Consider the following 26,886-nt stretch of genomic DNA (forward strand, 5'->3'; position numbering starts at 1 on the left):
TTTGTAGAAAATGTATTCAACTTAAAAAATTTTTAATATACCTTTTTTCCTACAAATGCCTTCAGGCATTTCCAGCCATCTTAATCATCAATTTGGGAATTTTTACATTGAACGGGTTTGTATTTGTATCTGTGGATATTATGAGGAAAACCCAAAATTGCCTTGCTGTGGCTCATTCCATCGCTGTACTATAGACATTGAATTTTTATATTTAACAACCATGTATTGTTTAATGCATGCAAACTGTATACCAGTATATGAACAGTTTTAATTTATATCTTTTTTTCTTTTGGGATAAGACTTCAGAAACCCTCTCATCAAAGGAATTTCTTGAAAATGCCTATGTTCTAGCAGTTCTTCTGTTCTTGGCTCTTATTCTGCAACGGACATTTTTGCAGGCTTCCTACTATGTAACCATAGAGACTGGCATTAATCTCCGTGGAGCCCTGCTGGTACGTACAAGCTTTGAATGATCTTGGCCTCTTGAAAATGCCACATACCATCCAGTGATAGGAATGGTAGAGGCTTCAGTTTAGTTTTTTCCTTCCATTTTCACTGTGATATTATGACATCAACACTTCTAGGATCTAATGAATAAAAAAGAACCACAGAGCTAATTAATAAACCCACTGAGAATTAAAAATAATACTTATAATAATATATTAAAATATTTTGAAATCTTGCATTTATTTATTTCTGTTACTATTTGTTCCAGAGATTATGTTTAAATTTGAATATATGTTTAGATTATATCACAAGAAAAAATAAGTTTCTCTTTAGTTGAGGACTGAAAGTAACAATACTGAAATGAAAATAATGGTTGACTTAAGAAGATGGCATTATAGGGTTTTTCTCCTTTTTTTCAAAAATTTTTAAAAAGTTATTTTTTTCAATGAAAATAAGCATAATGTTGATTATTAAATTTAGAGCTTCAAGTACATTGCTTTTTTTTTTTTTTTTTTCAGGCCATGATATACAATAAAATCCTGCGGCTTTCTACATCTAATTTATCCATGGGTGAGATGACCCTGGGGCAGATCAATAACTTGGTTGCCATTGAAACCAATCAACTCATGTGGTTCTTGTTCCTGTGTCCCAATCTATGGGCTATGCCTGTTCAGGTAGGTCAATATAAGTAAGATTCTTATTTGCAGAGGAAATAAGAACAAGAAGATATCAGTTTTAAAATTTATTGTTCGTTTTTTCATTCGTAATGGAAATCCAAATCCATGTGTATATCATTCACAGTGCTTGGCACAAAGATTTAGAATGTGCTTTATTTTATCAAAATGTGTTTATACACAGATCAACTAGGTAGCTGCCTACATGGTGTAATTTAAAATGCATCAAAAATTCCAGGCTGCCTCTAAATGACTGCATCAGAGGTGACCTGAAGGGAATTTTCATTTTGATTGGAATTCCCAAAGAGCCTAATTGATTAGTCACTAAACTAATGTGCCATTGCCTCCAGAAGGTCACTAATAAGCTGTTATCATTGGCATATAGGCATGGTTAAAGGCTTTAACTGTATGGATGGATACAATTCATTAGTTGACATCTTGAGCTGTGATAAACTGAGCTATTGGGAAATTGAAAAAAAAAACAACAACAAGAGAAGATAACAGGGTTAAAACCTGAGTTTTAAAAGAAGAAGGTGACAAACTGGAGAGGCTAGGCCTACATGGTTCAGTCTTCGGTTTGGGAAATAAATTTAAAAAGGGAAGTAAGGTAAGATGGGGCACCAGCATTAGCTTCTCCACGGTTTTAGTTAGACCTACCCTTTTTGTCATTAAGTGACTTCTGGGGTCATTGAGGAGCTGACGAGCTCAGATCACTTAGTCCACAAACAACTATCTTGTTCTCTTACATGATGATGCTGGTTCTTACTTTCTATCCCCCTTGCCTTGAAAAGCTAATACAGTTCCAAGAGAATATGGGATGTTAAATTTATGGCGGGTGACAACATTTTCTAGAAAAATCTTGTGTTCTTTTAAAAATTTTAAGCCTGTTTCAGGTTGAAAGCCTCCTTGGGACCCCTCTGCAACTTCGTGCAGTAAATTGGTTCGGTACCAGTTGCACACATCATGACACTAAAAATAAATTCCAGCTATTTAGCCTTCGCCAGATAAATCATAGTAAAACTCAGCTGTCACAGTTGAGCTGACTTCCAAATACACTTAATCTAATAATTAAGAAACACTGTAATTTCACTAAAAAAATCCTTCCTTTCATGCAGTGGTCCCCACACCCCTATTCTTTTTCCCCTTGCCTTGTATTTTCCCTGCTAGATCATAATGGGCGTGATTCTGCTCTACAATTTGCTTGGGTCCAGCGCGTTGGTTGGTGCTGCTGTCATTGTGCTCCTGGCGCCCATTCAGTACTTCATTGCTACAAAGTTGGCAGAGGCTCAGAAGAGCACTCTTGTAAGTAACATCTTTTGGAAACTTTATTAGGAAAATCTAGTCATGCGGTTTTATTTTTAAAATATAGGAAATTAATACATACCACTCAGGATTATTTGGAAATCATTATATTTCATTTCAGTTCTTAGGCAGCAAATGGGAAATTTCTGGGCTGCTCAACAATTTTTAAAAGTGGATTTGACATCTAAGACGGAACGGTCTTAGACTATAAATGCAAGAATCCCAATGCCTGATGTTTTCACAAGTCATGATGTGATGAGGCTTTGGATCTTCTTGTAGGTCACTTACCTATACTTACGGGTACTAGATAACGCACTTACGGGTACTTTAGATTACACGTACATTGGATGCCAATTACTGACATGGGAGAAATGGATCGAGGAACAAATAAAGGGTCAGATTTGGCGCTTCTGAAATTAAATGTCCCTAGGGTTGAATCAGACCATGTGATGAGCTATGGAGTTACACTGAAGTGTTTCAGTGGCAGCTGCTCTGCCTGAGTATGTTCGTGGTCAACTTGGCAAGCAAGAAAAAGCTTCATTATTGACCCTTTCTGGCTTCAATTTGCCATGAAATCATTTTATTTGAGCAAGAATTGGCTTCTTTTAAAGAAATATTTGCAAATAATAAAATTGTTGACAGCATGTTTAGAAATAAAGTTTGATTAAATATGAGCAAGGCGGTCTGTAAATCAGGCGTGAAGTGTAGGGATGCTGCCACTGGTGGACTGTTTCCCAAGTTGGTGTTTCTACCGTGACAAGCAAGTCTCATGTCACACAAGTGGTTTTTATCACTTGTTTTTCTGCCGCTTCTGACGAGGTTCCTTATTATTTCTGTCTGAGCCATCTACCCTCTTTACTCCAGGACACGAATACAGAAAGGTGTGGAAGAGGGACACAAAGAGGGGACATGACAAACCAACATCTGACTTTCATTTAGCCATTCATACTGATTCGTTCACTCACCAAAGCAGTCATTGATAGGCCCTTAAGACCCTCAAGAGACAAAAGGGTGAATAAAATCAGATCATTTGCTAATGCCGTTTGCAGCAACATGGACGCAGCCAGAGATTATCATACGAAGTGAAGTAAGTCAGCGAGAGAAAGACAGATATCATATGATATCACTTATATGTGGAATCTAAAAGATGACACAAATGAACCTATCTATGAAACAGAATCAGGGACATAGAGAACAGACTGATGGTTGCCAAAGGGGAGGGGTTGGGGGAGGGATGGAGTGGGAGTTTGGGGTTAGCAGATGTAGCATTTATACATAGAATGGATAAACAACAAGGTCCTACTGTAGAGCACAGGGAGCTATATTCAATATCCTATGAGAAACCATAATGGAAAAGAATATAAAAAAAGAATGTGTATATGTATAGCTGAACCACTTTTCTGTACAGCAGTAATTAACACAACATTGTAAATCAGCTATACTTCCAAAAAAATCATATCATTTGCTGCTTTTGCTTCCTCCTATCAGCCTTTTGCCACTCTGCGGATCCTTTTGAGAGTTCACAGGTGATGTTGCACTTTCCTAGTAATTCTAATGTAAGATTTGGAGGAAACTGAAACAGTTGACAAAAGAGAGGCTTTTGGATCTGCCACACATCTCTTTACAGTTAATCCAAGTGGTTAGCAATCAGTACCTCTAAGTTAGGCCTTACACAAGAGCTTATGAAGAAGGAGGTGGAGATTTCTTGATGTTAAAAACAATAGCCTTGGTTTCAATAAGTGTCTTATGAAGACTCACTGTGAGCACACACAGTACTGTACCCTCACATTCCCAAATCAGAAGCAGACTGACTTTTCTTATATTCATTGTTTCTCTTTTCCTAAGTATGAGGGATAGTTCTGAGGGGAGAAAGAAATGATTCAGATATTAGAAGGAGCCATTGGAAGCCTCTTTATCATTTCCCTACATGTCTGTGTGTGTTATCTGCAGATATTATTCAAGGAAATCATGTGAAACTTAAGAAACTGCTTTTATTTAAACCAAAGCAAGAGAGGCATAAACAGTTTTTTTAGGTGGAAAGAAATTTGAGGCCGTCTCATTCAACTCTTCATTTTCACACTGGAGGCAGCAGTACAGAGAGTTTCATTGCTTCTCCCGGGAATCTCACAGCCATCATTAGACTCAGAGCCAGGCAGAAATCACGCTCTCCTCAATCCCTATCTAGCATGTGGTGTTGCCTCTCTGATTCACTTGGATGCAGCTTGCATTGTTTTTTATTCCTTTCTTTTATAGGATTATTCCACTGAGAGACTGAAGAAAACAAATGAAATACTGAAAGGCATCAAACTTCTAAAGTTGTACGCCTGGGAGCACATCTTTTGCAAGAGTGTGGAAGAAACAAGAATGAAAGAACTATCCAGTCTCAAAACCTTTGCTCTTTATACATCACTCTCCAGTAAGTTGCTGTTGCTCTGAGGACCACCGAAAAACATGTGGTCTGTTCACTTTAACTTGTGATCATTGAGGCATTCTGGGCTTCAGAGGAAGTCCATTTATTTTCTCCGTTTGTGTGGTCCAATAGCCGCTAGCCACGCGAGGTTATTTAAATTTAAAGAGCAGAGTTAGGACAAGCTAAGAGTCAAGTAGACCTGAATTCAGTTCTTTACAAATGTGTGTCTTTGCCATGTTACTTGACATCCGAAATCCTTGGTTTCTTCATCTGTAAAATGGGGATGGTGATGATTAGTAGTACTGATAATTGAAACCCTCTTATCAGTTACAGTTGGGATGCATCATGGGTTTTCAGTACACATTTATTTAAATTGATTTGACTGTAATACTGTTGATCTTCTTGTCCCCAGACATCCTTAAAAATTATGTGAGGTTGTCTTCCCTGTCTCTTTGGGAGTTTATGTTATTATGTTTCCTCGAAGATTGCATGTGAAATGCCAGTTTTGAAAATTGAGGAGAAAACAGTGTCAGCATTTCCAGTTGAAAGAAGCCAGACTGCATTCACATAAAATCCTCTTTTCCAATACACTTTCAAACCTTTTTAAATACAAAGCATTTTCTCCACAACTCTAATTTTTAAAAAGCAATTGCTACAAAAATATTATTGTTTTTTTTCTCAGAGAGTGACACTGAATGCTCTCAAGAATAATGAGTTCGTGTTAGTACAATTCTTCTGAACTTAGCCAAACTACTCTCACTAATATTTGATTTAGTTTGTGTGTCAGTTTTGCTCATTTCTATTGTTCCCCAGACCTCCAACAACTTAAAGTTTTGAAGGTTTATAGATTGTTTCCTTTGAATTCTAAACTACTTGAGTCCTTAGAGATTATAAACATTACTTTTGTGAAATGGATTTAAGGAAAATATTTGGTTTATATAGCTCATTTATTCTAGCCCTAATGCTGGATACATTAGAAATGAAATGGGGAGGAGATTTATCTTCCAGCTCCGCATCACTGCTAATATGGTGTCAAAACGCTAGAAGATGGAATGATTGATATTCACTTGCTTATATGATAGTGCTCTAAGCTGCTGGCTCCTACAATATATTTCTCTCTGCAGTGGACTGAAGTTCTCGTGGCGAGGATGGATACAGCCAGAAATAATGATGATAATAATGATAATAACAAAAATATATTGAGATACTCAGCCAATTATTGCCATAAGTAGCTTTACATATATCGTCCTATTTAATCCTCAGAACAGCCCAATGATTTTGATTCTTTTTTTTTGGGCCACGCCACATGACTTGCAGGATCTTAGTTCCCTGGCCAGGACCAGGATCGAACTCAGGCCCCAGCATTGCAAGTGCAGCGTCCTAACCACTGGACCGTCAGGGAATTCCCCAAAGATTTTAATTCTGTTATTACCTTCATTTTGCAAATTAAAAGATTAAGGTGGAGAGAGCTTAAGTAACTTGAATTTCCCCCAAATCATCCAGCTACTAAATGGCAGGGGTGGGTTGCTAACTCACCTTAACCCAGTTATGTAAGATTTGGGTTGGTGTTTGAAAGTCAGAGACAAAAGAGAAGAGGACAGAGGAGGCCATACTGAAAAGAAAAACAAGAAATCATGATGGTGAAAACGCATAATCATGTTTTTATGATTATAGGCAGCAGGAATTCTTGTATCAGTTGTGTAAAGTTCCACTTAACACCACTTCCAAGTTTTCCAATTTGGTTACGTGTGGTGTTGGTGGTGGTGAAGAGCTTCCATTATCTGAGTTGAATGGACCTGGCTCTAAATCTCAATTCTGCCACTTCATAGCAGTATGGCTTTGACCAAGTTACTATTTCTATCCTCCAAGCCTCAATTTTTTCATGTGTGACAGTGGAAAATAACAATCTACCATGTAGGATTGTAGTAAGGATTAGAATAGACTAAGGAATGCTGCAAATGTTGACTGACTTGTTGATTGACTCTATTCCAGGCACTACATCCAGGGCTTCCTACTCATTGTTTTGTATAACGCACCTGGCAAGTGGGCTAGTGTTCAATAACCTCCCTCAGTTTTCTCCTCTAAAAATTGGTGTAATAAGAATAATACCTTTCTCACAGGTATATTGTGAGGGTCAAATGAGGCAGTGGACGTGGCGCTCTTCTGTCACTGTTAAAAATAGTTTGTAAATAGTATTTGCAGAGTACCGTAAGTTTAGACCGAAAAAAAGAAAAGAAAGAAAGAAAGAAAAATGTCAACTGTATAACATAGTGGTTACTGTTGGGTCTTAGAGTGCAGGCTGATCTGAAATGAAATCCTGCCTCAGCAACTTGTCTGCTATACATCCTTGGTTGGCATTTGGTGACGTCTTGGTTTCCTCATCAGGAAGTTGGGCAGTATTAAGCATACCTGGGGGAATTAAATAAGATAATGTATGTAATGTGTTTAGAAAAGCACCTGAAACATAAAAGCGCTCAATCTGTGGTATCGGAAAATATTGAAAAGCAAAGTTAAACAGGATAAATACTAATAAAACTGAAGGTCCATCTCTATGATCAGTGTTCTTGCCACTGGAGATCATATCTGAGGGCAAAAGAGATTCTGTTAAATCATTTCCTAATCTCCACTGCCAAATGGTCATGTGCTGTTCATGGATTTCATTTTTTGGCGAAAGACAAGGGTACGGTTTTATTTTTTCTCTCTTCACTTTGATAGAGTTTTATATGGAGAAGTGGGAAGAACATGAAGCTTTTGACTAGAAAGGTCTGGGTTTTATCCAAGCTCTGTCATCTCCTAGTTTGGAATCTTGCCTGTTACTCATCTTTCCTAAGTTGTTTCCTCATTATTGCGCAGGGTAGTTGTAATCATTAAATAGGAGAAGGTACTCCCATCATACCTCAGTAATTGTGAGTTGTTGAGTAGTGGCAGAGTGAAGTGGTGGTGAGTACGGTCTGAGGAGCCCAGCTGTGTGACCTCGGGCGTCTCACCCTCATCTTTATGATGATGTAGGAAGGGTCCCTGATAACCTGCACTGGGTGCAGAGTGCCAAATAAATAGGTTTTAGTAAAATAGCAACTGCTCTCACTCTTCCTCATCAGGAGGAGATTACTTATTTAAAGATATTTAGAATGAGTTATAAATCATGATGTGGAGGAAAAGAATGAAATACACTTAGGAAAAAAAGGTAATAATAGCCAGAGAAAGGTGAAGACAGAAACATGATTCCTCATCTGTACTGTTATGAGTCTCAGAGCCGTGTTTGGATTGCTGGTACCGTACAAGAATTCAGATTTGATAGCTAAGCCACCTCTGGACCTTCAGAAGCACAGGCTGAGTCTGTACGCAGTGGTAAGGACAGTTCATGAGAGCGGATCATGAGAGCTGGTGATAGTTTTTAGATGGACTGTCTTCTGAGCATCAAGAAAACTAGATTATAGTTCTTGCTCTGCCATTGCCTGGCCCTGTTACCAACAATGCAGTTACTTTTTGGTCCTCCGTTCCTAAAACTCTATGGTTTATGACAAAATAACTACAAATCATCAACTTGGCTTTTTATTTTTCCTATTACTTCCAAATGCTAGTATTTTAGCCTAAATATGAGTTTTTCTCATTTCAGTTCTGCATATTATGTTTGTCAAGTGATAGTGCAATATATTCCTGGAGAGATATTTAAACAAGCAGAGGGCCCAGGATATGGAGCTATTTTATTAAACAAAAGGTCTATAAGTGAAAATTAATATCACTGCTGGAAGGAGATTTTTCACGTGATGTCGAATTCTTTTTATCTGTGTAATATCCCAATTTTTATGTTTTTAAGTTAGTTTAGTGGACCAAACAAAATACAGACCGTGAATACTCTGAAGAATGCATATGTGTTAAATTCTAATAACTTTATCTAAATTTTGCTCTTTGTAACATTTCATAAAAAAAATAATTTTTCACATTTTCTGGTTAAGTCTCACCTATGGGAGTTCACAACTGTGAACCAGGAAATACCAACTGGGAAATGTTTGTGGACTCAAGACAAAAATGTTACTTAATGTACTTGGTCTTTCCTGTCTTCAAGGAAAGTTAGAGTAATAATTGATGATTAATTAAAGTTACTGAAATGTCTCACAGTTCACTGAAACTAATGTATTTGGTTTCTTTCCACAGTCTTCATGAACGCGGCAATTCCCATAGCAGCTGTTCTTGCTGTAAGCCACTTTTTCTTACCTTAAGAAATGGACTTAAGTCAGTGTTCAGAAATGACTTAGGAACAAGAATGGGTGGGTGGTAACATATATTACCTCACCTTCAGTTTTCTCTTTGCTGTCTCCATCGTGATAGTTCTAATCCGGGGTTTCTCATCCGTGGCACTGTGGACCTTTTTGGGCCCAATAATTAATTCTTTGTTGTGAGAACCTGTCCTCTGCATTAGGATGTCTAGCAGCATCCCTGGCTTCTTATTAGATGCCGTTAGTACCATCAAAAATATCTCCAGACACTGCCAGATGTATCCTGGGGAGCAAAATTAGCAGAGGTTGAAATTTTACTGTCCTAACCTCCATGACCTGGTTCCTGGACATTCTTACAAGATAGTGCTAGATCAACAACTGGAAAATCTTAAATGATTACATTATATTTCAAACAAAAAGGACAAACCCAGGAACTAGTATTATACTTAGAAATATTTGTAAACAAGTCTGCCTTGGACACCATTGTTGGCGATTTTAGGAAAGATCTACAATAGAGACCCTAAAACATTGGAATGTTTCCTTTTTTCTCTCAGAAAATTTAGTATTGGTTGGAAAGAGCCTGAGTAGGTGTTAAGAACTCTGGATTCTCTCATGGTTATTCCCCCATCTCAGTAATCTGACAGAAGTTAATTTTCTAATCCGTCAATAGAATCTGTTTTGCCCCTTTCACAAGTTTACTGCTAGAATGAATGTAAACCATTAAGTACTCTACCAATAGCAAGTGTTATTTTTCTTAGGGAGTGATTCGGATGAAGTAATTGTATTATATTTTTCAGAGTTGCAATGGACATATTGGCATAGTAGAATTTGTTAGGCTTGTAAAATTGAACAAGTATTTGTGAACCTTTCTCTAGCTTTCTCTAAAATCCTTTCTATGCACAGACATTTGTGACGCATGCGTATGCCAGCGGGAACAATCTCAAACCTGCGGAGGCCTTTGCTTCACTGTCTCTCTTCCACATCCTGGTCACCCCTCTCTTCCTGCTCTCCACTGTGGTCAGGTTTGCCGTCAAAGCCATCATCAGGTATGTGCTGGAATGTCTGGAGTTCTTTGCTTGATTATAGAAATGCTATCTGTTCATGGTAGTAAGTTAGAAAAAGTATCAAAAGAACATCCAAATCACTGCCCAGAGATAACTTGTTAAAATTTTGGTATGCTACCTTTCAGTCTTTTATCTATTTCATATAAAAATAATTATTCTAAAATAAAAATTTTGAACTTTGGAGGGTTAATTTTCCCCTCATTAAGACCATAATACATTACGTTTATTGGCTACATGATATTCCATTGTTGGGAAGTATTCTAATTTACTTAATGGTTACCTCTTTCTTAGACATTTAGAATGTTTCTGTTTTCACCCGTGTAACATAAATAATGTAAATTACATTTGAGAGAAGCATCTTTTTATCTTTAAACTTTTCTCTGATTATTTTCTAAAGTCAGATTTCTAGAAGTGGTGATACTTGTTCTAATAGATGCATCTTCTTAATGCCCTTGATGAGTATGGCCATGTTGTTTTCCATTGAAGGAGACGTAGGTCAAAATGTGTACAGATTTTTAAGTTTTTTGTAATGAATATGGCCATAACATTTTCCAGCAAAGCTGGGCCAGTTTATGTTTTTACCGGCAGTGATGGAGAATGTTCCTATCAATACATATTTTCTGTTTTAATTTTAGTTTAATTTGGCCAAAAAAAAAAAAAATCCAGGCTCACAGTCTCTGAAAATGGAAAAAACTTTGCAAAACTGAGTGCAGTGTTTTGTTAATTTTAAGTGTACTTCTATAGGTTGCTAAGCAGTGTAGACTTTATGTCAGACTCACAATTTCCCATAAAAATAGACGTGGTCTGATAATGACCATTTCCCCACCATTTTTACTTGTATTATATAATAAATATGTTACCATACTATATTATGCTACCCTGTATGTGCTGTAGTGCTGTAGCTATGTTTCAGTCTATATTATAAACAAGGTAGTCTTAGAGTGGTATTTTGCTTTTTGCTATAAGGTCTTATAAACCTTATAAAACCTCAGCATGTTTCATAAACAGTCATTATCATATTTATATCTGGCCTTTGAAAGAAATGCCAAGATGTTTCAATACAGAAGGAAAATTGGAAAATTGAGGCCTTAAATATACTAAGCATAGTGTTGTCATAACAGCAATGTAGAGCATCTATTGTAAGGTCCTTTAAAATGAAATACTTTCCCAATGTCTATGTATTGTTAAGCAAACTATTTTTGAATATTCAAGATACCAGAACCTCTAGTTTTAGGCAATCGTTTATATTGGCTTAACAAAGACTTGATACCAAATATCATTAAAATTCATATACCTTATCTTACTATAAACCAGGTTCTGATTTTTTACACTAATACCTTAACAAGATTTCGATCCTATTCTGTAAGATATGCTGTTAGTAACAGATTCTGGAGCTGTTAAGAGTTTAAAGCTCAGGCCCTCTGACCTCATCTGCCCTCATTTTCTTATTGTTCTGACTTCTGAAACACTTGTACGGATCACTGACTGATTTCTGTAGCACCACTTCCAAATTAGGCAGTGCTCTGGAAGGGAAGCGACTTCAAACAATAAAACTGATAAATGGCCAGAGTCTGCTATTTTGGTTCTTATTTTCATTTTCTCCACTTAATAGCTGTCCCTCTCACGGTTGCCTTTTTAATTGAATTTGACTTTGTGCTACAAGTCAAATAGAAAGCAGTTGATAACTAAGAATAGATCAGTCCTCTGAAATCAGGAGGTTACCAAGCACCGAAAGCACTTTTAAGAGTTACTGTGAAAGAAAATTAATACATCTAGGAGTGTGGGTTTCCCCAAGTCCATAGGATACAGTCCTGCTGTAGTAAATCCTAGTAAAGCTGAGGGTGGATCGTAATCACCGTATATTTCTGCGTAGCACTCTCTCTTCTGTACGTTCCAGGGAAAAGGCACTTGCCAGTTTGATAAAGACCAGTCTGTTTTCAGGGCTCAGCTCCAGATTTCCCAAGCCATAGGCCAAATAGAATCAGCTTATAAAAACTTGCTTCTCTAAAATGAATTTCAGTGGTTGATTTGTGGGTCCTAGGGAGATGACCAGTCAACAGAGGAGGCCAGTCCTTTTTCCCACTGTGTGCCGGTTCTCGGAACCCAAATGAGCGTCTTTCCCAGTGTGGACTGGGCTTGGCATTTCCTCTGCCTGGGAACCCGTGACCAGGCTTTAATGCCAGTTGGCCCACAGCGAGTTGAGCAGCCTGTTTATAATCGGAGACTTTGGTTAGCTGATTTTGAAACCTCCTCTTCAGGACTGTGGAAGTCATAAGTTCTTTGCTACACTCTGAAATGCATTCAGAAATTTGGTGGGTTAGAATAGGGTGCAGCATACTCCGCGACTTGTGTTACGTGTGCCTGTAAGAGATGTGTGTAAACTTCTCTGCTGGAGGAAAATTCCATGCCATGTAAAATTCGTTGCTTCGAGAAAATTCTATGCTTTCTTTTAAAAATGTTTAGCTTGTTAGACAAAATTGTCTTTTGTGGTGCTCACTGGGTGGGATCTTATGTATACATAATAAAATGCAAGAAAGAGGCAGTTAAGATTCAGGTTATCTCCTAGTAACCCCAGCACCCCACATCATTTGAGTTTTCTGGACCTTTTATGGTGATGTGTTCGTCTGCATTTGCAAAACGGAGGGAAGAAATGAAGAAAAGTAGGAAAGTCACTAGTTTCTAAAATATTAAAATATTTGAATTAGTGATTTTTTTCATGATGCTCGCTTTACTTGTCCTCTTTGCTTTACTTGTAAGAAAATAGTTTATGTGTTTTGCTTTTCTGGAGGAAAAGGTTAAGTTGCTATATTGTATCCTTTATAAATAATTTGAGTTTAGGTTTCTGGTACTTGATGTACAATGCAGTGTCTATATCCAGAGATGTTATTTACCAAGGAAAAAAATGTGTAAAACTAATCCCTTGCTTTGGTGGAAGATAACTCTGTGTCCTTTCTCTCATTTACCTCCCAAAGGAAAGTACCCTTGGCTAGTCTACTGTGATTACCTTCAATCAAATAAATTGTTACTATATTTATCGTAGAACATGCTCGCAGGTTGACCTGGTCCACATTTACAAAACTTTCATGGTTTCCACAAGAAAACACATAACTGCCAGCAACAAAATCAGTTATTTCCCCAAAACATAGCACCCGTCCAAGGTACTCAAGCTGTATATAAACACTCAAACTTGAAAAGTGAAAAAATATCATCGGTAACAAAACCTTAAATACGTTGATGAATTACCTAAACAAATGAGAAATTAGTAAAACACTAAACTTAAAGGTGATGGAGGCAGGACAGGGAATTGTTTGGTATCAAGTTTACCTGTTTTCAATACCTGCACAGCCATGGAATACTCATTGTTCAACCACAAGCATATTATTTGGTGCCTCTATGGCTCAGCTTCCACACTTATCAGATGAGTATCATAATGGTTCCTGCTTATGGTGGTTGGGAGAATTAAATGAGATAATACATGAAAAATGCCCAGCACATTGCCTATATATTTTAGATATTTAACAAATCTCCATCTTACTAACTTAACACCATTTTATTGAACTCCGTTTCATGCTTCAGGGATATATCTTTCTGTGGATCCACATTCATTTATTAAGCAGTTCAGGTACCTTGCTAGGCATTGGGGATGGCAAAGATGAAAGATGGAGTGAAATCCACAGGAGTCCACAGTCTAGCTGGAGAGACTGGGAAGGGAAGGTAATTACAACACGCATGTTATGCTGTGATAGAGCACTACACAGAATACCATGGGCCACATATGAGGCTCATTGAAGCTTATCAAGGGAGAAGGGAGACAGTCCGGTCAGTAAAGGTTTAAAGGCGGTGATAACTCCTTCATGGGATCTTAAAGAATAGGTAGGACTTGGCCAGTTGAATAAAAAGGGAAAACACATTCTGTGTGAGGGAGTAATGTATGCAAGGGGAAGGAGTGAGCAGAGAGGTGAGAGATCTTGGTACCTTCTGGGGACTAAAGGTAATTGCATGTAGTTGGAGAAAGGTCCTGATGAGGAAAGCACTGGGAGATGAAGCTGGAGAGTAAAATCCCAATCAGCCTGTAGATGACGCCAAGGATGCTGAAAGGCGCAGGGTGGCCATTTGTTATTTTAAGGAGAGGACTGTTGTAGGAGCGTATTTGCATTTTAAAAATATAACCCTGGCAGCATGGTAGAAATTACTTCACCCTTGGTCAGGATTCATGCATTTTCCATAGTTGTTTTGCCTCTGTGAGTTCTGAAAGGCCCTCATATGAACAGGAAATGTTTTTTGTATTACCTATTCATTCACCAGACACTTCTTGAGGAATTGCTATGTTATATTTTTGGCACTGGGCTAGATTCTGAAGATGAAAATTTTCACTTTTAAAGAGTTCAGAGTCTAGTGGGAGAGATAGACAGTAACAAAACAAAAAAAATAGTGCAAGGGACCCTAAGCCAGAGAGCCTGGAATAATGGGAATGGGGAGGGGAAATGGAGGGTGAGATTCAGAAAAGTGCCAGTGTTGGGTCCTCCGATGTTTATTGTAATTGGAGTTCCATGATGGGATCTTATGAAGAGCAAAGAAGTTCTCCCCATGCTCCAGTCACGCTCAGGGACCATTGCTTCCTGATATTCAGCAAGAATGGGTCTCATTAATTTCATAAAAGCTTCAGTAAGATTTGTGTGTGCTAGAAAGTGAAATGGAGAATTGAATCAACTGACCTTACTTATTAAGTGTCTGAATCATTGGTTTATTCCTTCTTTGATTGATTCAGCAAACATTCATTGAGTAACGTGTACCAGGAGCTGCTGGACTTAGTTACAAAGGCACACGAACTTGGCCCCATACTTGCCTTTGTGTGCAGAGACACAGTGTGAGGTTGTCTGAAAGGTATTCCTTTGATGGACAAAGTTGTGCTCCTTAAAATCTAATCTCTTCTAAACCTTGGAACAGAATCACAAAGTCTGTAGAAGTGAAAGGATGCTGCCATTTAAGATGAATAAAATGCCATTCCTAAGGCATTTCTAACACCGTCTTTCAGATCTATGGGATCAGGCTTTGCTGTCAAAGACTCAAAGATAGGACAAAACCCAGAGCTCTTCTTTCTTTTTTTGGTTCTGAAATTCTTTTTAAAATTGCAGTAAAATATACATAACATAAAACTTATCATTTAAATCGCTTTAAGTGTACAGTTTAGTGGCATTAAGTCCATTCACAGTGTTGTGCAAACATCACCACAATCCCTCTCCAGAACGTTTTCAATTTCTCAAATTAAATTCTGTACTCACTAAATGATAACTCCCCTTGTACCTACCTCTGCTTCCAGACCCTGGACCACCACTGACTTTCTGTCTGTATGAATTTGACTATTCTATCTACCTCATATACGTGGAATTATGCAATTTCTGTTTTTTGTGTGCCTAGCTTATCTTATTTAGCATAATGTTTTCAAGGTTCAGCCATGTAGTCATAACTTGAATATATTTAAGTAAGTCAGGAATTCCAGAACCGTGAAAAAAAGTATGGCAGATGCTCAAAAACTTAAACATAGAATTACCATATGATTCAGCAATTCTACTTTTGGGTGTATACCCAAAAGAATTGAAAGCAGGGACTTGAATAGATATTTGTACATTCATCTTCATAGCAGCATTATTCACAATAGCCAAAAAGTGAAACAACCCAAATGTCCCTCAATTGATGAATAAACAAAATGCAGCATATACATAAAATGGAGCATTATTCAGCCAAAGCTTTCCTTAAACAATAATTTTTTTTAGTGGAATCTAAAAAATACAACAAACTCATGAATATAACAAAAAAGAAACAGGCTCACAGATATAGAGAACAAGTGGTTCGCTTTAGTAGTTACCAGTGGGGAGAGGGAAGGGGGAAGGGGCAACATAGAGGGTAGAGCATTAAGAGGTACAAATTATTATGTATAAAATAAGCTACAAAGATGTATTATACAACATAGGGAATATAGCCAGTGTTTTATAACTATTAATATAAATGGGGTATAACCTTTAAAAACTGTGACTCACTATACTGTACACCTGTAACTTATATAATATTGTATCAACTATACTTCAATTAAAAAATTACTTTTATGGATTAAGCTATAAACACTACTATATATAAAATCGATAACCAACAAGGACCTACTGTATAGCACAGGGAACTATACTCAATATTTTTTAATAACCTATAAGAGAAAAGAATCTGTAAAGGAATGTATATATGTAGAGAGATATATATATATATATATATATCTGTAGATATATATATCTGAATCGCTGTGCTGTACACCTGAAACTAACATGATATTGTAAGTCAACTACACTTCAATAAAAAAAAGAATGAAAAAATTATTTCTTTTAGTTTCCTGTAAATGAAATTTAGAAGTTAATAGTTAGACTGCCCTAGTGGATTTTATCTACCTTTATGTTTCCAAAGGAAGGAAGCGGTTTCTATGACATGCAAGGCTAAAGAGCTTAAAGTTCATGGGCAACAGACTGAATTGAATTTACTTTTCTTCATTGTTTAGTCTGTCACAAAAACAAACTCTGCAGACTTGTCTGGAGGCACTTAGCTTGACTACAAGCTGAAATGAAAAATAAAAAAACCTTTTGTTTCAAATGTGTATTTTCTAGTTCCCTACTAATGGCAATCTTTCCCCTGTATGTGATGCCGCAGGTGCCAGGCCAGTTTGCCCACTGTTAGCATCTTAGCGTGCTAGAAGGAGCATTTCTTGTCTTTTCAACTTCACAGACTTTTCTGTAGTGTATCATTTTATTTATGGGAGGATGTTTTCAAATTGTGTTCTTCGATTCGTTTCACTCTTGATCCTATGACACTGGTTTGAGAAAATTAGAATGGGTGGGGTAAGGGGGCCAAGGGGTCTTGTGTGCAGCCTCTGGAGACCCTGGAGACCACAGTAAAGAATGTTTGTAAATTACTCTTCTAGAACAGGGCTTCTCCAACTGTACTGTGCTTATGAAGCATCTCTGGATCTTCTTAAAATGTAGATTTGGACTCAGGAGGTCTTGGGTGGGGCCTGAGATTCTAAGTTTCGAGTAAGCTCCCAGGTGATGTTGATGCCACTGATCTTGGCCAACGTTTTGCGTAGTAATATTCTAGAGGGCCCTCTCCTTGCCAGGTTGTGAAAATATGTCCAATATATACAGTAGTGCTTAAGCAAAGTAGCGTAGTATGCAGGGACCCATGATCCGTGTGTTATATGCTGTATGTTTTTACTTAACTGCCCTGTACCTTACTTCCCTTCATTTGTAAAATGAGAATAATGATACTTCCTTTGTTGGTGTTATTTTTTTTTAACCACCCTGTTTCAAGTCCCTCTCCAATTCTATTGTCTTTGACTAGAAATACAATTGCAAAAAAAAAAAAAAAGTGCAAAGGAGAGTTGGTTGCATTTAGGGTGACCAGTTGGTTGTGGTTTTTCTGAGATTTTTCATTTTAAGCGCTGAAAACCCCAGGTGCTGGGAGCCCGTCAGTCCCCCAGCATCCTAGCTGAATTCCCGATTGGTCCTGAGAAATGACTCTCAGAGCTGGCTTGCTTACCATGGTAACAGTGGGGGAAAAGTTTGTTTATTTAGGTAGAACTTCATTGGTGGTGGTTTTATTTTTATCCCTTATTGTGTGCTTGCTTGTTTGCCTTTTGCAGTGTTCAAAAGCTGAATGAGTTTCTCTTGAGTGATGAGATTGGTGAGGACAGCTGGCTGACTGGGGAAGGTTCTCTTCCATTTGAATCCTGTAAGAAACACACTGGAGCCGTAAGTGCTTTTCTTTGTTACGGGAGCTGTGAATAAGGGACAGTCCTGAGGATGGATGATTGAAAGTGGGTGCAATTAGAAGAAATCGCACGCTTTACTTTTAACCTATATGAAGAAAAAATTGCCGCCTGCTTCTGTAAAAAACCTTACAAGTCTAAAATCGATAAAAAAAAATGTAGAAGGCTCGTCTGTATAAGTCATCAAAGGATTATCCCAAGAGGGACACCTCATGTTCAATTCAAAAGGAAATAGAGAGGTTGTCTACCCCAAGCTTTATATAAAAATCATACAAAATAAGCTTACAACTCTTGTACCATATGCTTATAATACCTTTAACTATGTTATACTTTTTGGTTTCCAAAGTGCTTTTTGGATACGTTATGTCTTTTGACTCATTTACTATAGTACACTACGTTACCTATTTTGTTTTCTAGATGCATATATTCATTTGCATGTTGTACGGTTTGAATAGAGTCACAGGATTTTAGTGGGAGAGGCAGAATTAAAACCTGAGTCTTTTAACTCCTGAACCAGTTTATTCATCCGTTGCACAAATATTTACTCATATCTACATAAAGCCTGGAAACACAATGTTATTTTGTCATGTTTTACCTGGACTATAACGTGTATTATATATTTGCCTGTATTTCCAGACTTATCAGCTACCCTGTGCTTTGTGCCAAGACCTAGCGATGTAGCTCTGAACAAGGCAGGCAAGATCTTTCTTGTCACAGAGTTTGCTTTCTTGAGGCAGGAGTCAGATGATAAACAAGTAAAAAAGTGAGATCAATTCCCTGTGGGAAGAAAATAAAAAAAAAGAAGATATTAGAGAGTGACTGGGATCCTCTAAGCAGGGTGGTCATTTCCCAGGAGGCCCCTCTGAAGAGCTGGCATTTGAGCTGAGACCTGAATGAAGAGTAGGTACTTCTTCTGCAAAGACCTAGAAAAGGGGCCAGATCATTTCAGGCAGAGAACTGGCAGATGCAAAGACCCTGAGGTGGGAATTAATTTGGTGTGTTCAAGGAACAGAGGAGCACTATGGCTGAAGCCTGGTAAAGAAGGGAGGATAAGACGAGGTAAGAACAAGGACTGAGAGTCCTGTAAACCAGGGAAAGAGTTTGGAGGGTTTTAAAGAAGGGACTCATATAATTTCGCGTATATTTTTAAAGGATCACTCTGGCTGCTGGGTGAAGAGTTGTCATTGGGAACAAGAAGAGAACAGATAGATCAGTAAAGAGGGTATTATAATAACATAGACAAATGATGATGGTTGGAGTTTGTTTTTGTTGCAGTTGCAGTGGACCTTGAGAAGAAGCTATCAAGTTCAGCGCACACTTTTTAGGCTGAGCTGATAAACACTGGCTGATAGGTTGTATGGAGGGGATGAGGGAGAAAGAAGACTCAAGGATGAATCCTAGGTTATTGGCTTGACTACTGGGTAGACGGTGGAGCCAATAACTGAAATAGGGAAGCTGAGGAATGAGTAGGTTGCTGTTGAGGTGGAATCAAGAGGTATATTTTGCACATGATAATTTTGAGATATTTATTGGCATCTAAGAAGAGAAACCCCCCCTTGGAGATGTAAATTTAAGAGCCACTGGCCATTAGACGATATTTAACGGGACTGGATTAAACCACTTTCTTGAAAGCCGTGTCTGAAAAATTCTGAAGAAAGTCTTTAAAATTAATATGTCTGTTTCATAACAGTAAAGTAGAAAGAAGTTCTTCTAAAATAAATTATAAGTTAATAATTAGTTATTCATTTACTATTAGAGAAAAATGTTAATATATTTACCATTTATGTAACCAAACAAAAATGCATGTGCAGTCTCCTGACAGGAATTGACTGGGGCTTGGAAAACCTTCACCAGGAAGTCAGTCTATATTAAATTTTTATTCACATCGTGCTAAAAATAGTTAAGACAAGCACTTGGCTGTCTTTAGACTTGCTGATTTCTTCTGCTTTTCTGGAGTTATTTTTTTACTCTCTGTCGAGTTATTTTGTTGAGCAGGTGTGATTTTGTCTGAGTAGGAGCCACCACCCATGCTTGTAGACACTGCAGTAACAAAGCCTGAAAATGCTTGTGTGCTCTTGTGTGGACACGGACAATAAGACAGGAACACGTCATAGACTGTGTACACTTCGAGGCAGCAGGAAAGTCAAGCATTTGATTAGAACCTGCCTTGTCTCACTTTGGATGATAGGAGATTCCCAAAGAACTTGATAGATCATCTTTCAGAGATGTAGGGATGAGCAGAGTGAGATGACCTCAGGAAAGGGAACAGAGGAGGTCAAGTTTGAGGGAGTGGAGTGAGGGAAATCTGAAGAGTGGTTTGTATGAGATGAGGGATAGGAGAAATATTGAACTGAGCAAAGGTTGGAAGGAAAAAAGAATCCCCTTCAGTTGCCTCCAGTATCTTCAGAGTTATTGAAACCAGACTGGACTTCTGATGTCTTTCGGGGCCATTCATCACTGCTGATGGGCCAAACCACAAATGACAAACTTTTAAAAATGAAGAGAAAAAAGCTGTGTGTTTGAAAAGAACACTAATGGAAACTCCTACTTGAGAGCGCTTAAGATGCTATGTATTCTGTAAAAGCTTAGAGTTAAGTGGTTTTGGCTGCAGAGTCTCCACGGAGAATTAGTGACAGTCTAGAGCCAGAGTTTCTTCAAATTACATCTGTGAGACTCCGACTCAAATCTCTGTCAACACGTCTCCTCCTCCCAACCTCTCCTTAGTTTAGTGAAGAACATGAAGTCATTCCTTTTGGAACTCTGGGGGCGATACTACTATAGAAGTTATGACTCTAGAAGACAGAGAATATAGGCAGATATAGACCTGTCTTGTGTGGGAAATATACTCAGCTTAAAGGATAGTGACTTTCTACATCTCTCATGTAAGGTTATCTGTGAGGACTGTGGGAAGAAAAACAAAACTAAAAATGTCACGAGCACTCTTTCTCTCTCTCTTTTTAAAATTTAAAATGCATTCAGTAGTTTCTGTGCAACAGAACACTGATAGTCCTTCTCAGTGACTTTTTAATCTCAGTATTGAATGGCGTGTAGCTTAGCGATGCGCTATTTGGTAGTTTGATATTCTCTTGATACGCTGATGGATATAAATTGGAGGACGATATCTCATTCAGATTAAATTACTGATTATTCGAGGACATTCCTGATTCCCGTAATAGAACTCAACAGATTTATCAAAAAGCTAAACCTGCCGTTCCAAGCCTTTCACAATTCTAGAATCCTTTGCTTTTTATAGGTAATTGAACAGTTTTAAAGTGTTTTACTATTTAGCTTTCATAATCTCTATAAGGTATTTAAGTAAGACAGAGAATCATTTATGTCGAAATACTTGCTTACTAGATCTCTGGGACAAATTTTGAGCTTATATATTTTTCTAAATTAGAGGTTTACAGAACTGAATTTTCTACCTTCTCTTCAGTCATTTGTCTCTATGTGAAATTAAACTCAAAATTAGAGAATGACAAGTGTCTAGTTATGACCTAATTGGAGCTCATTTTAAGTATGTGAAGATTGCCTAGCTTTAGCCGGCATCCTCCGTTTTATGGAGACTTTCTTTAGTCCTTTGGCTCAGAGCAATGCTATAACATTTGAGAAAAACTAGATCATTCTACAGTGCTTATGGATCTCCTTATGAAATAATATTCATATTATAGGCAAAAAAGTCCTAGATCTTTATGCTTTTTCTCATTCCACCATGGATCTTCGGGTGACATATAGCCCAGTCTGATTTATGGGAGTGTATCGGATTCAAAATCCTCATGATTCAGAGGGTGACCAAAAATGCACTGTTGGAACGTTTACAAGCCCGACGGCCTAAGAATTAGATTCTAGTTTACCCTGAGTTAGCCTGCTTGCCTTCGGCCATGACACACAGCTTTTTACCGCCTGGGCCTGTTCATCCAGAAAGCTGGAGAAAGAATATCCAAAGCCTAGTTTGGTGCTCAGCACTTTAACTTCTATCGTTTGCAAGTATCACATCTTCATATTTTTATCTTTTTAAAAAGTTTGTGAATTAGGTTTAAAATTACTGTGTAACACTTTTTCATTATAATTTGCTTTTTTTGGTGGCAGGGGGACACCATAGAAAGAATTAAAATATGACATTCACTTTACTCATTTCTTTTTCTTAGAACTTAAGTGGAGAATTAGCAATGAGAGTTAATGTTCAGTAAAAACTCAGTTTTCTCCATAGACCTTCAACTTGTGTTCTTTTCCATGTGGAATGCAGCAGCCAAAAACTATAAACAGGAAGCAGCCTGGAAGGTATCACCTGGACAGCTACGAGCAGTCAACACGACGTCTGCGTCCCGTGGAGACCGAGGATATTGCAATAAAGGTTATTTTATTTCCTGGATTCTTACGTGAATAGAAACATTGATGTTACTATTTTATGATGAAGTTCTGCAAAAGTGTCCTACATTGTGTCTTTAAAGTCTCTTTAGCATGGTCACTCATTCTCATAACATTTTCAAACATATTCTGATAAGTTTATAATTCTCAGTGCTGCCTTGCCTCCCAGCCACAGCTTTGCTCCAGCAGTTGTTTAAATAACTGGAGGATGAATCTTCCTTCTGAATCTGCGTTAGAAGCTAGTGTCCAACGTATTCCCACTCGTACTCTTATGTTTATCTACCAAGTAGATTAATTTCTAGAGAACGCCCATATTACAGGTCCAATTTTTAAGGAAGTGGATTAGATTGCAATTATCTACAACCAGGAAAGGCTTAGACCTGGGTTGTGTGCTTCCACCCAGCTTCCCAATACTGCCTTTGACTCATCTCAAACAGCCTTTTTTTTTTTTTAACATTTTTATTGGAGTATAATTGCTTTACAATGCTGTGTTAGTTTCTGCTGTATAACAATCAGCTATATGTATACATATATAGCCATATCCCCTCCCTTTTGCATCTCCCTCTCTTGCTCCCTATCCCACACCTCTAGGTGGTCAGAAAGCACTGAGCTGATCTTCCTGTGTCATGCAGCTGCTTCCCACTGGCTATCTATTTTATATCATTTGGTAGTGTATATATGTCAATGTTACTTTCTCACTTCGTCCCAGTTTACCCTTCACCCTCCCCGTGTCTTGAAGTCCATTCTCTACATCTGTGTCTTTATTCCTGTCCTGCCCATAGGTTCATCAGAACCATTTTTTTTTTTAGATTCCATATATATGTGTTAGCATACATTTTTTAAAATTTTATACAGCAGGTTCTTATTACTTATACATTTTATACATATTAGTGAACATATGTCAATCCCAATCTCCTCATTTATCACACCACCACCCCCCACCATTTTCCCCCCTTGGTTTCCATACTTTTGTTCTCTACATCTGTGTCTCTATTTCTGCCCTGCGAACCGGTTCATCTGTACCATGTTTCTAGGTTCCACATATATGCGTTAATATATGGTATTTGTTTTTTTGACTTACTTCACTCCATATGACAGTCTCTAGATCCATCCACATCTCTACAAATGACCCAATTTCATTCCTTTTTATGGCTGAGTAATATTCTATTGTATATATGTACCACAACTTCTTTATCCATTTGTCTGTCGATGGGCATTTAGGTTGCTTCCATGACCTGGCTATTGTAAATAGTGCTGCAATGAACATTGGAGTGCATGTGTCTTTTTGAATTATGGTTTTCTCTGGGTATACGCCCAGTATTGGGATGGCTGGGTCATATGGTAATTGTATTTGAGGTTTTTAAGGAACCTCCATACTGTTCTCCATAGTGGCTGTATCAATTTACATTCCCACCAACAGTGCAGGAGGGTTCCGTTATCTCCACACCCTCTCCATCATTTGTTGTTTGTAGATTTTCTGATGATGCCCATTCTTACTGGTGTGAGGTGATACCTCACTGTAGTTTTGATTTGCATTTCTCTAATAATTAGTGATGTTGAGCAGCTTTTCATGTGCTTCTTGGCCCTTTGTATGTCTTCTTTGAAGAAACGTCCATTTAGGTCTTCTGCCCACTTTTTGATTGGGTTGTTTGTTTTTTTAATATTGAGCTGCATGAGATGTTTATATATTTTGGAGATTAATCCTTTGTCTGTTGATTCGTTTGCAAATGTTTTCTCCCATTCTGAGGGTTGTCTTTTCATCTTGTTTTTAATCTCCTTTGCTTTGCAAAAGCTTTGAAGTTTCATTAGGTCCCATTTGTTTATTTTTGTTGTTATTTCCATTACTCTAGGAGGTGCATCTTGCTGTGATTTATAGCAAAGAGTGTTCTTCCTATGTTTTCCTCTAAGAGTTTTATAGTGCGCGGTCTTACATTTAGGTCTCTAACCCATTTTGAGTTTATTTTTGTGCATGGTGTTAGGGAGTGTTCTAATTTCATTCTTTTACATGTAGCTGTCCAGTTTTCCAGCACCACTTATTGAAGAGGCCATCTTTTCTCCATTGTATATCCTTGCCTCCTTTCTCATAGATTAGTTGACCATAGGTGTGTGGGTTTATCTCTGAGCTTTCTATCCTGTTCCATTGATCCATATTTCTGTTTTTGTGCCAGCACCATATTGTCTTGATTACTGTAGCTTTGTAGTGTAGTCTGAAGTCAGGGAGTCTGATTCCTCCAGCTCCGATTTTTTCCCTCAAGACTGCTTTGGCTATTCAGGGTCTTTGGTGTCTCCATACAAATTTTAAGATATTTTGTTCTAGTTCAATAAAAAATGCCATTGGTAGTTTGATAGGGATTGCATTGAATTTGTAGATTGCTTTGGGTAGTATAGTCATTTTCACAATATTGATTCTTCCAATCCAAGAACATGGTATATCTCTCCATCTGTTGGTATCATCTTTAATTTCTTTCATCAGTATCTTATAGTTTTTTGCATACAGGTCTTTTGTCTCTCTAGGTAGGTTTATTCCTAGGTATTTTATTCTTTTTGTTTCAATGGTAAGTGTTTCCTTAATTTCTCTTTCAGATTGTTCATCATTAGTGTATAGGAATGCAAGAGATTTCTGTGCCTTAATTTTGTATCCTGCAACTATAACAGATTCATTGATTAGCCCTAGTAGTTTTCTGGTGGCATCTTTAGGATTCTCTATGTATAGTATCATGTCATCTGCAAACAGTGACAGTTTTATTTCTTCTTTTCCAATTTGGATTCCTTTTATTTCTTTTTCTTCTCTGATTGCCGTGGCTAGGATTTCCAAAACTATGTTGAATAATAGTGGCGAGAGTGGACATCTTTGTCTTGTTCCTTATCGTAGAGGAAATGCTTTCAGTTTTTCACCATTGAAAATGATGTTTGCTGTGGGTTTGTCATGTATGGCCTTTATTATGTTGAGGTAGGTTCCCTCTATGCACACTTTCTGGAGTGTTTTTATCATAAATGGGTGTTGAATTTTGTCAAAAGCTTTTTCTGCATCTATTGAGATGCTCATATGGTTTTTCTTCTTCAATTTGTTAATATGGTGTATCACATTGATTGATTTGCGTATATTGAAGAATCTTTGCATCCCTGGGATAAACCCCACTTGATCATGGTGTATGATCCTTTTAATGTGTTTTTGGATTCTGTTTGTTAGTATTTTGGTGAGGATATTTACATCTATATTAATCAGTGATATTGGTCTTTAATTTTCTTTTTTTGTAGTACCTTTGTCTGCTTTTGGTATCAGGGTGTTGGTGGCCTCATAGAATGAGTTTGGGAGTGTTCCCCCTTCCTCAATTTTTTGGAAGAGTTTGAGAAGGATGGGTATTAGCTCTTCTCTAAATGTTTGATAGAATTCACCTGTGAAGCCATCTGCTCCTGGGCTTTTGTTTGTTGGAAGATTTTTAATCAGATTCAATCTCATTACTTGTGATTGGTCTGTTCATATTTTCTGTTTCTTCCTGGTTCAGTCTTTGAAGGTTATACCTTTCTAAGAATTTGTCCATTTCTTCCAGGTTGTCCATGTTATTGGCATAGGAGTATTGGCTTGTAGTAGTCTCTTAGGATGCTTTGTATTTCTGTGGTATCTGTTGTAACTTTTCCTTTTTTATTTCTAATTTTATTGATTTGAGTTCTCTTCCTCTTTTTCTTGATGAGTGTGGCTAATTGTTTTTCAATTCTGTTTATCTTCTCAAAGAACCACCTTTTTGTTTTATTGATCATTGCTATTGTTTTCTTTGTTTCTATTTCATTTATTTCTGCTCTGATCTTTATGATTTCTTTACTTCTACTAACTTTGGGTTTTGTTTGTTCTTCTTTCTCTAGTTCCTTAAGGTGTAAGGTTAGATTGTTTATTTGAGATTTTTCTTGTTTCTTGAGGTAGGCTTGTATTGCTATAAACTTCCCTCATAGAACTGCTTTTGCTGCATCCCATAGGTTTTGGATGGTTGTGTTTTCATTGTCATTTGTCTCTAGGTATTTTTTGATTTCCTCTTTGATTTCTTCAATGATCTCTTGGTTATTTAAAAACGTATTGTTTAGCCTCCATGTGTTTCTGTTTCTTACGTTTTTTTACCTGTAATTGATTTCTAATCTTGTAGGGTTGTGGTCAGAAAAGATGCTTCATATGATTTCAATTTTCTTTTCTTTTTTTAAATTTTTTTTAATCAGGGAAATATAAATTTTATTTATTTTATTATTTTTTTTTAATCTTTATTGGGGTATAATTGCTGTACAATGGTGTGTTAGTTTCTGCTTTATAACAAAGTGAATCAGTTATACATATACGTATGTTCCCATATCTCTTCCCTCTTGCATCTCCCTCCCTCCCACCCTCCCTGTCCCACCCCTCCAGGTAGTCACAAAGCACCGAGCTGATATCCCTGTGCTATGCGGCTGCTTCCCACTAGCTATCTACCTTACGTTTGGTAGTGTATACATGTCCATGCCTCTCTCTCGCTTTGTCACAGCTCCCCTTCCCCCTCCCCATATCCTCAAGTCCGTTCTCCAGTAGGCCTGTGTCTTTATTCCTGTCTTACCCCTAGGTTCTTCGTGACATTTTTTT

At 37.5% G+C, this 26,886-nt stretch overlaps 1 protein-coding gene across 13 annotated transcripts in view; it reads left to right on the forward strand.

Moving 5' to 3' along the window:
• Nucleotides 1-26,886, forward strand: part of ABCC9 (ATP binding cassette subfamily C member 9) — a 331,111-nt gene that overhangs the window by 201,876 nt on the left and 102,349 nt on the right. For all 13 annotated transcript variants that reach the window (XR_013830487.1, XM_079936823.1, XM_079936819.1 and 10 more), the window contains 8 exons: nucleotides 300-452; nucleotides 966-1,121; nucleotides 2,289-2,423; nucleotides 4,677-4,839; nucleotides 8,989-9,029; nucleotides 9,954-10,096; nucleotides 17,793-17,901; nucleotides 22,165-22,272. Coding sequence is in view for 12 of the 13 variants with exons in the window: in XM_079936823.1 (XP_079792949.1) it covers nucleotides 300-452; nucleotides 966-1,121; nucleotides 2,289-2,423; nucleotides 4,677-4,839; nucleotides 8,989-9,029; nucleotides 9,954-10,096; nucleotides 17,793-17,901; nucleotides 22,165-22,272 (1,008 nt within the window). In the remaining variant the exon portion in view is untranslated. The remainder of the gene's footprint in view (nucleotides 1-299; nucleotides 453-965; nucleotides 1,122-2,288; nucleotides 2,424-4,676; nucleotides 4,840-8,988; nucleotides 9,030-9,953; nucleotides 10,097-17,792; nucleotides 17,902-22,164; nucleotides 22,273-26,886) is intronic.

Source organism: Stenella coeruleoalba (genome assembly GCF_951394435.1).
Source record: "Stenella coeruleoalba genome assembly, chromosome: 11".
Taxonomy (NCBI): domain Eukaryota; kingdom Metazoa; phylum Chordata; class Mammalia; order Artiodactyla; family Delphinidae; genus Stenella; species Stenella coeruleoalba.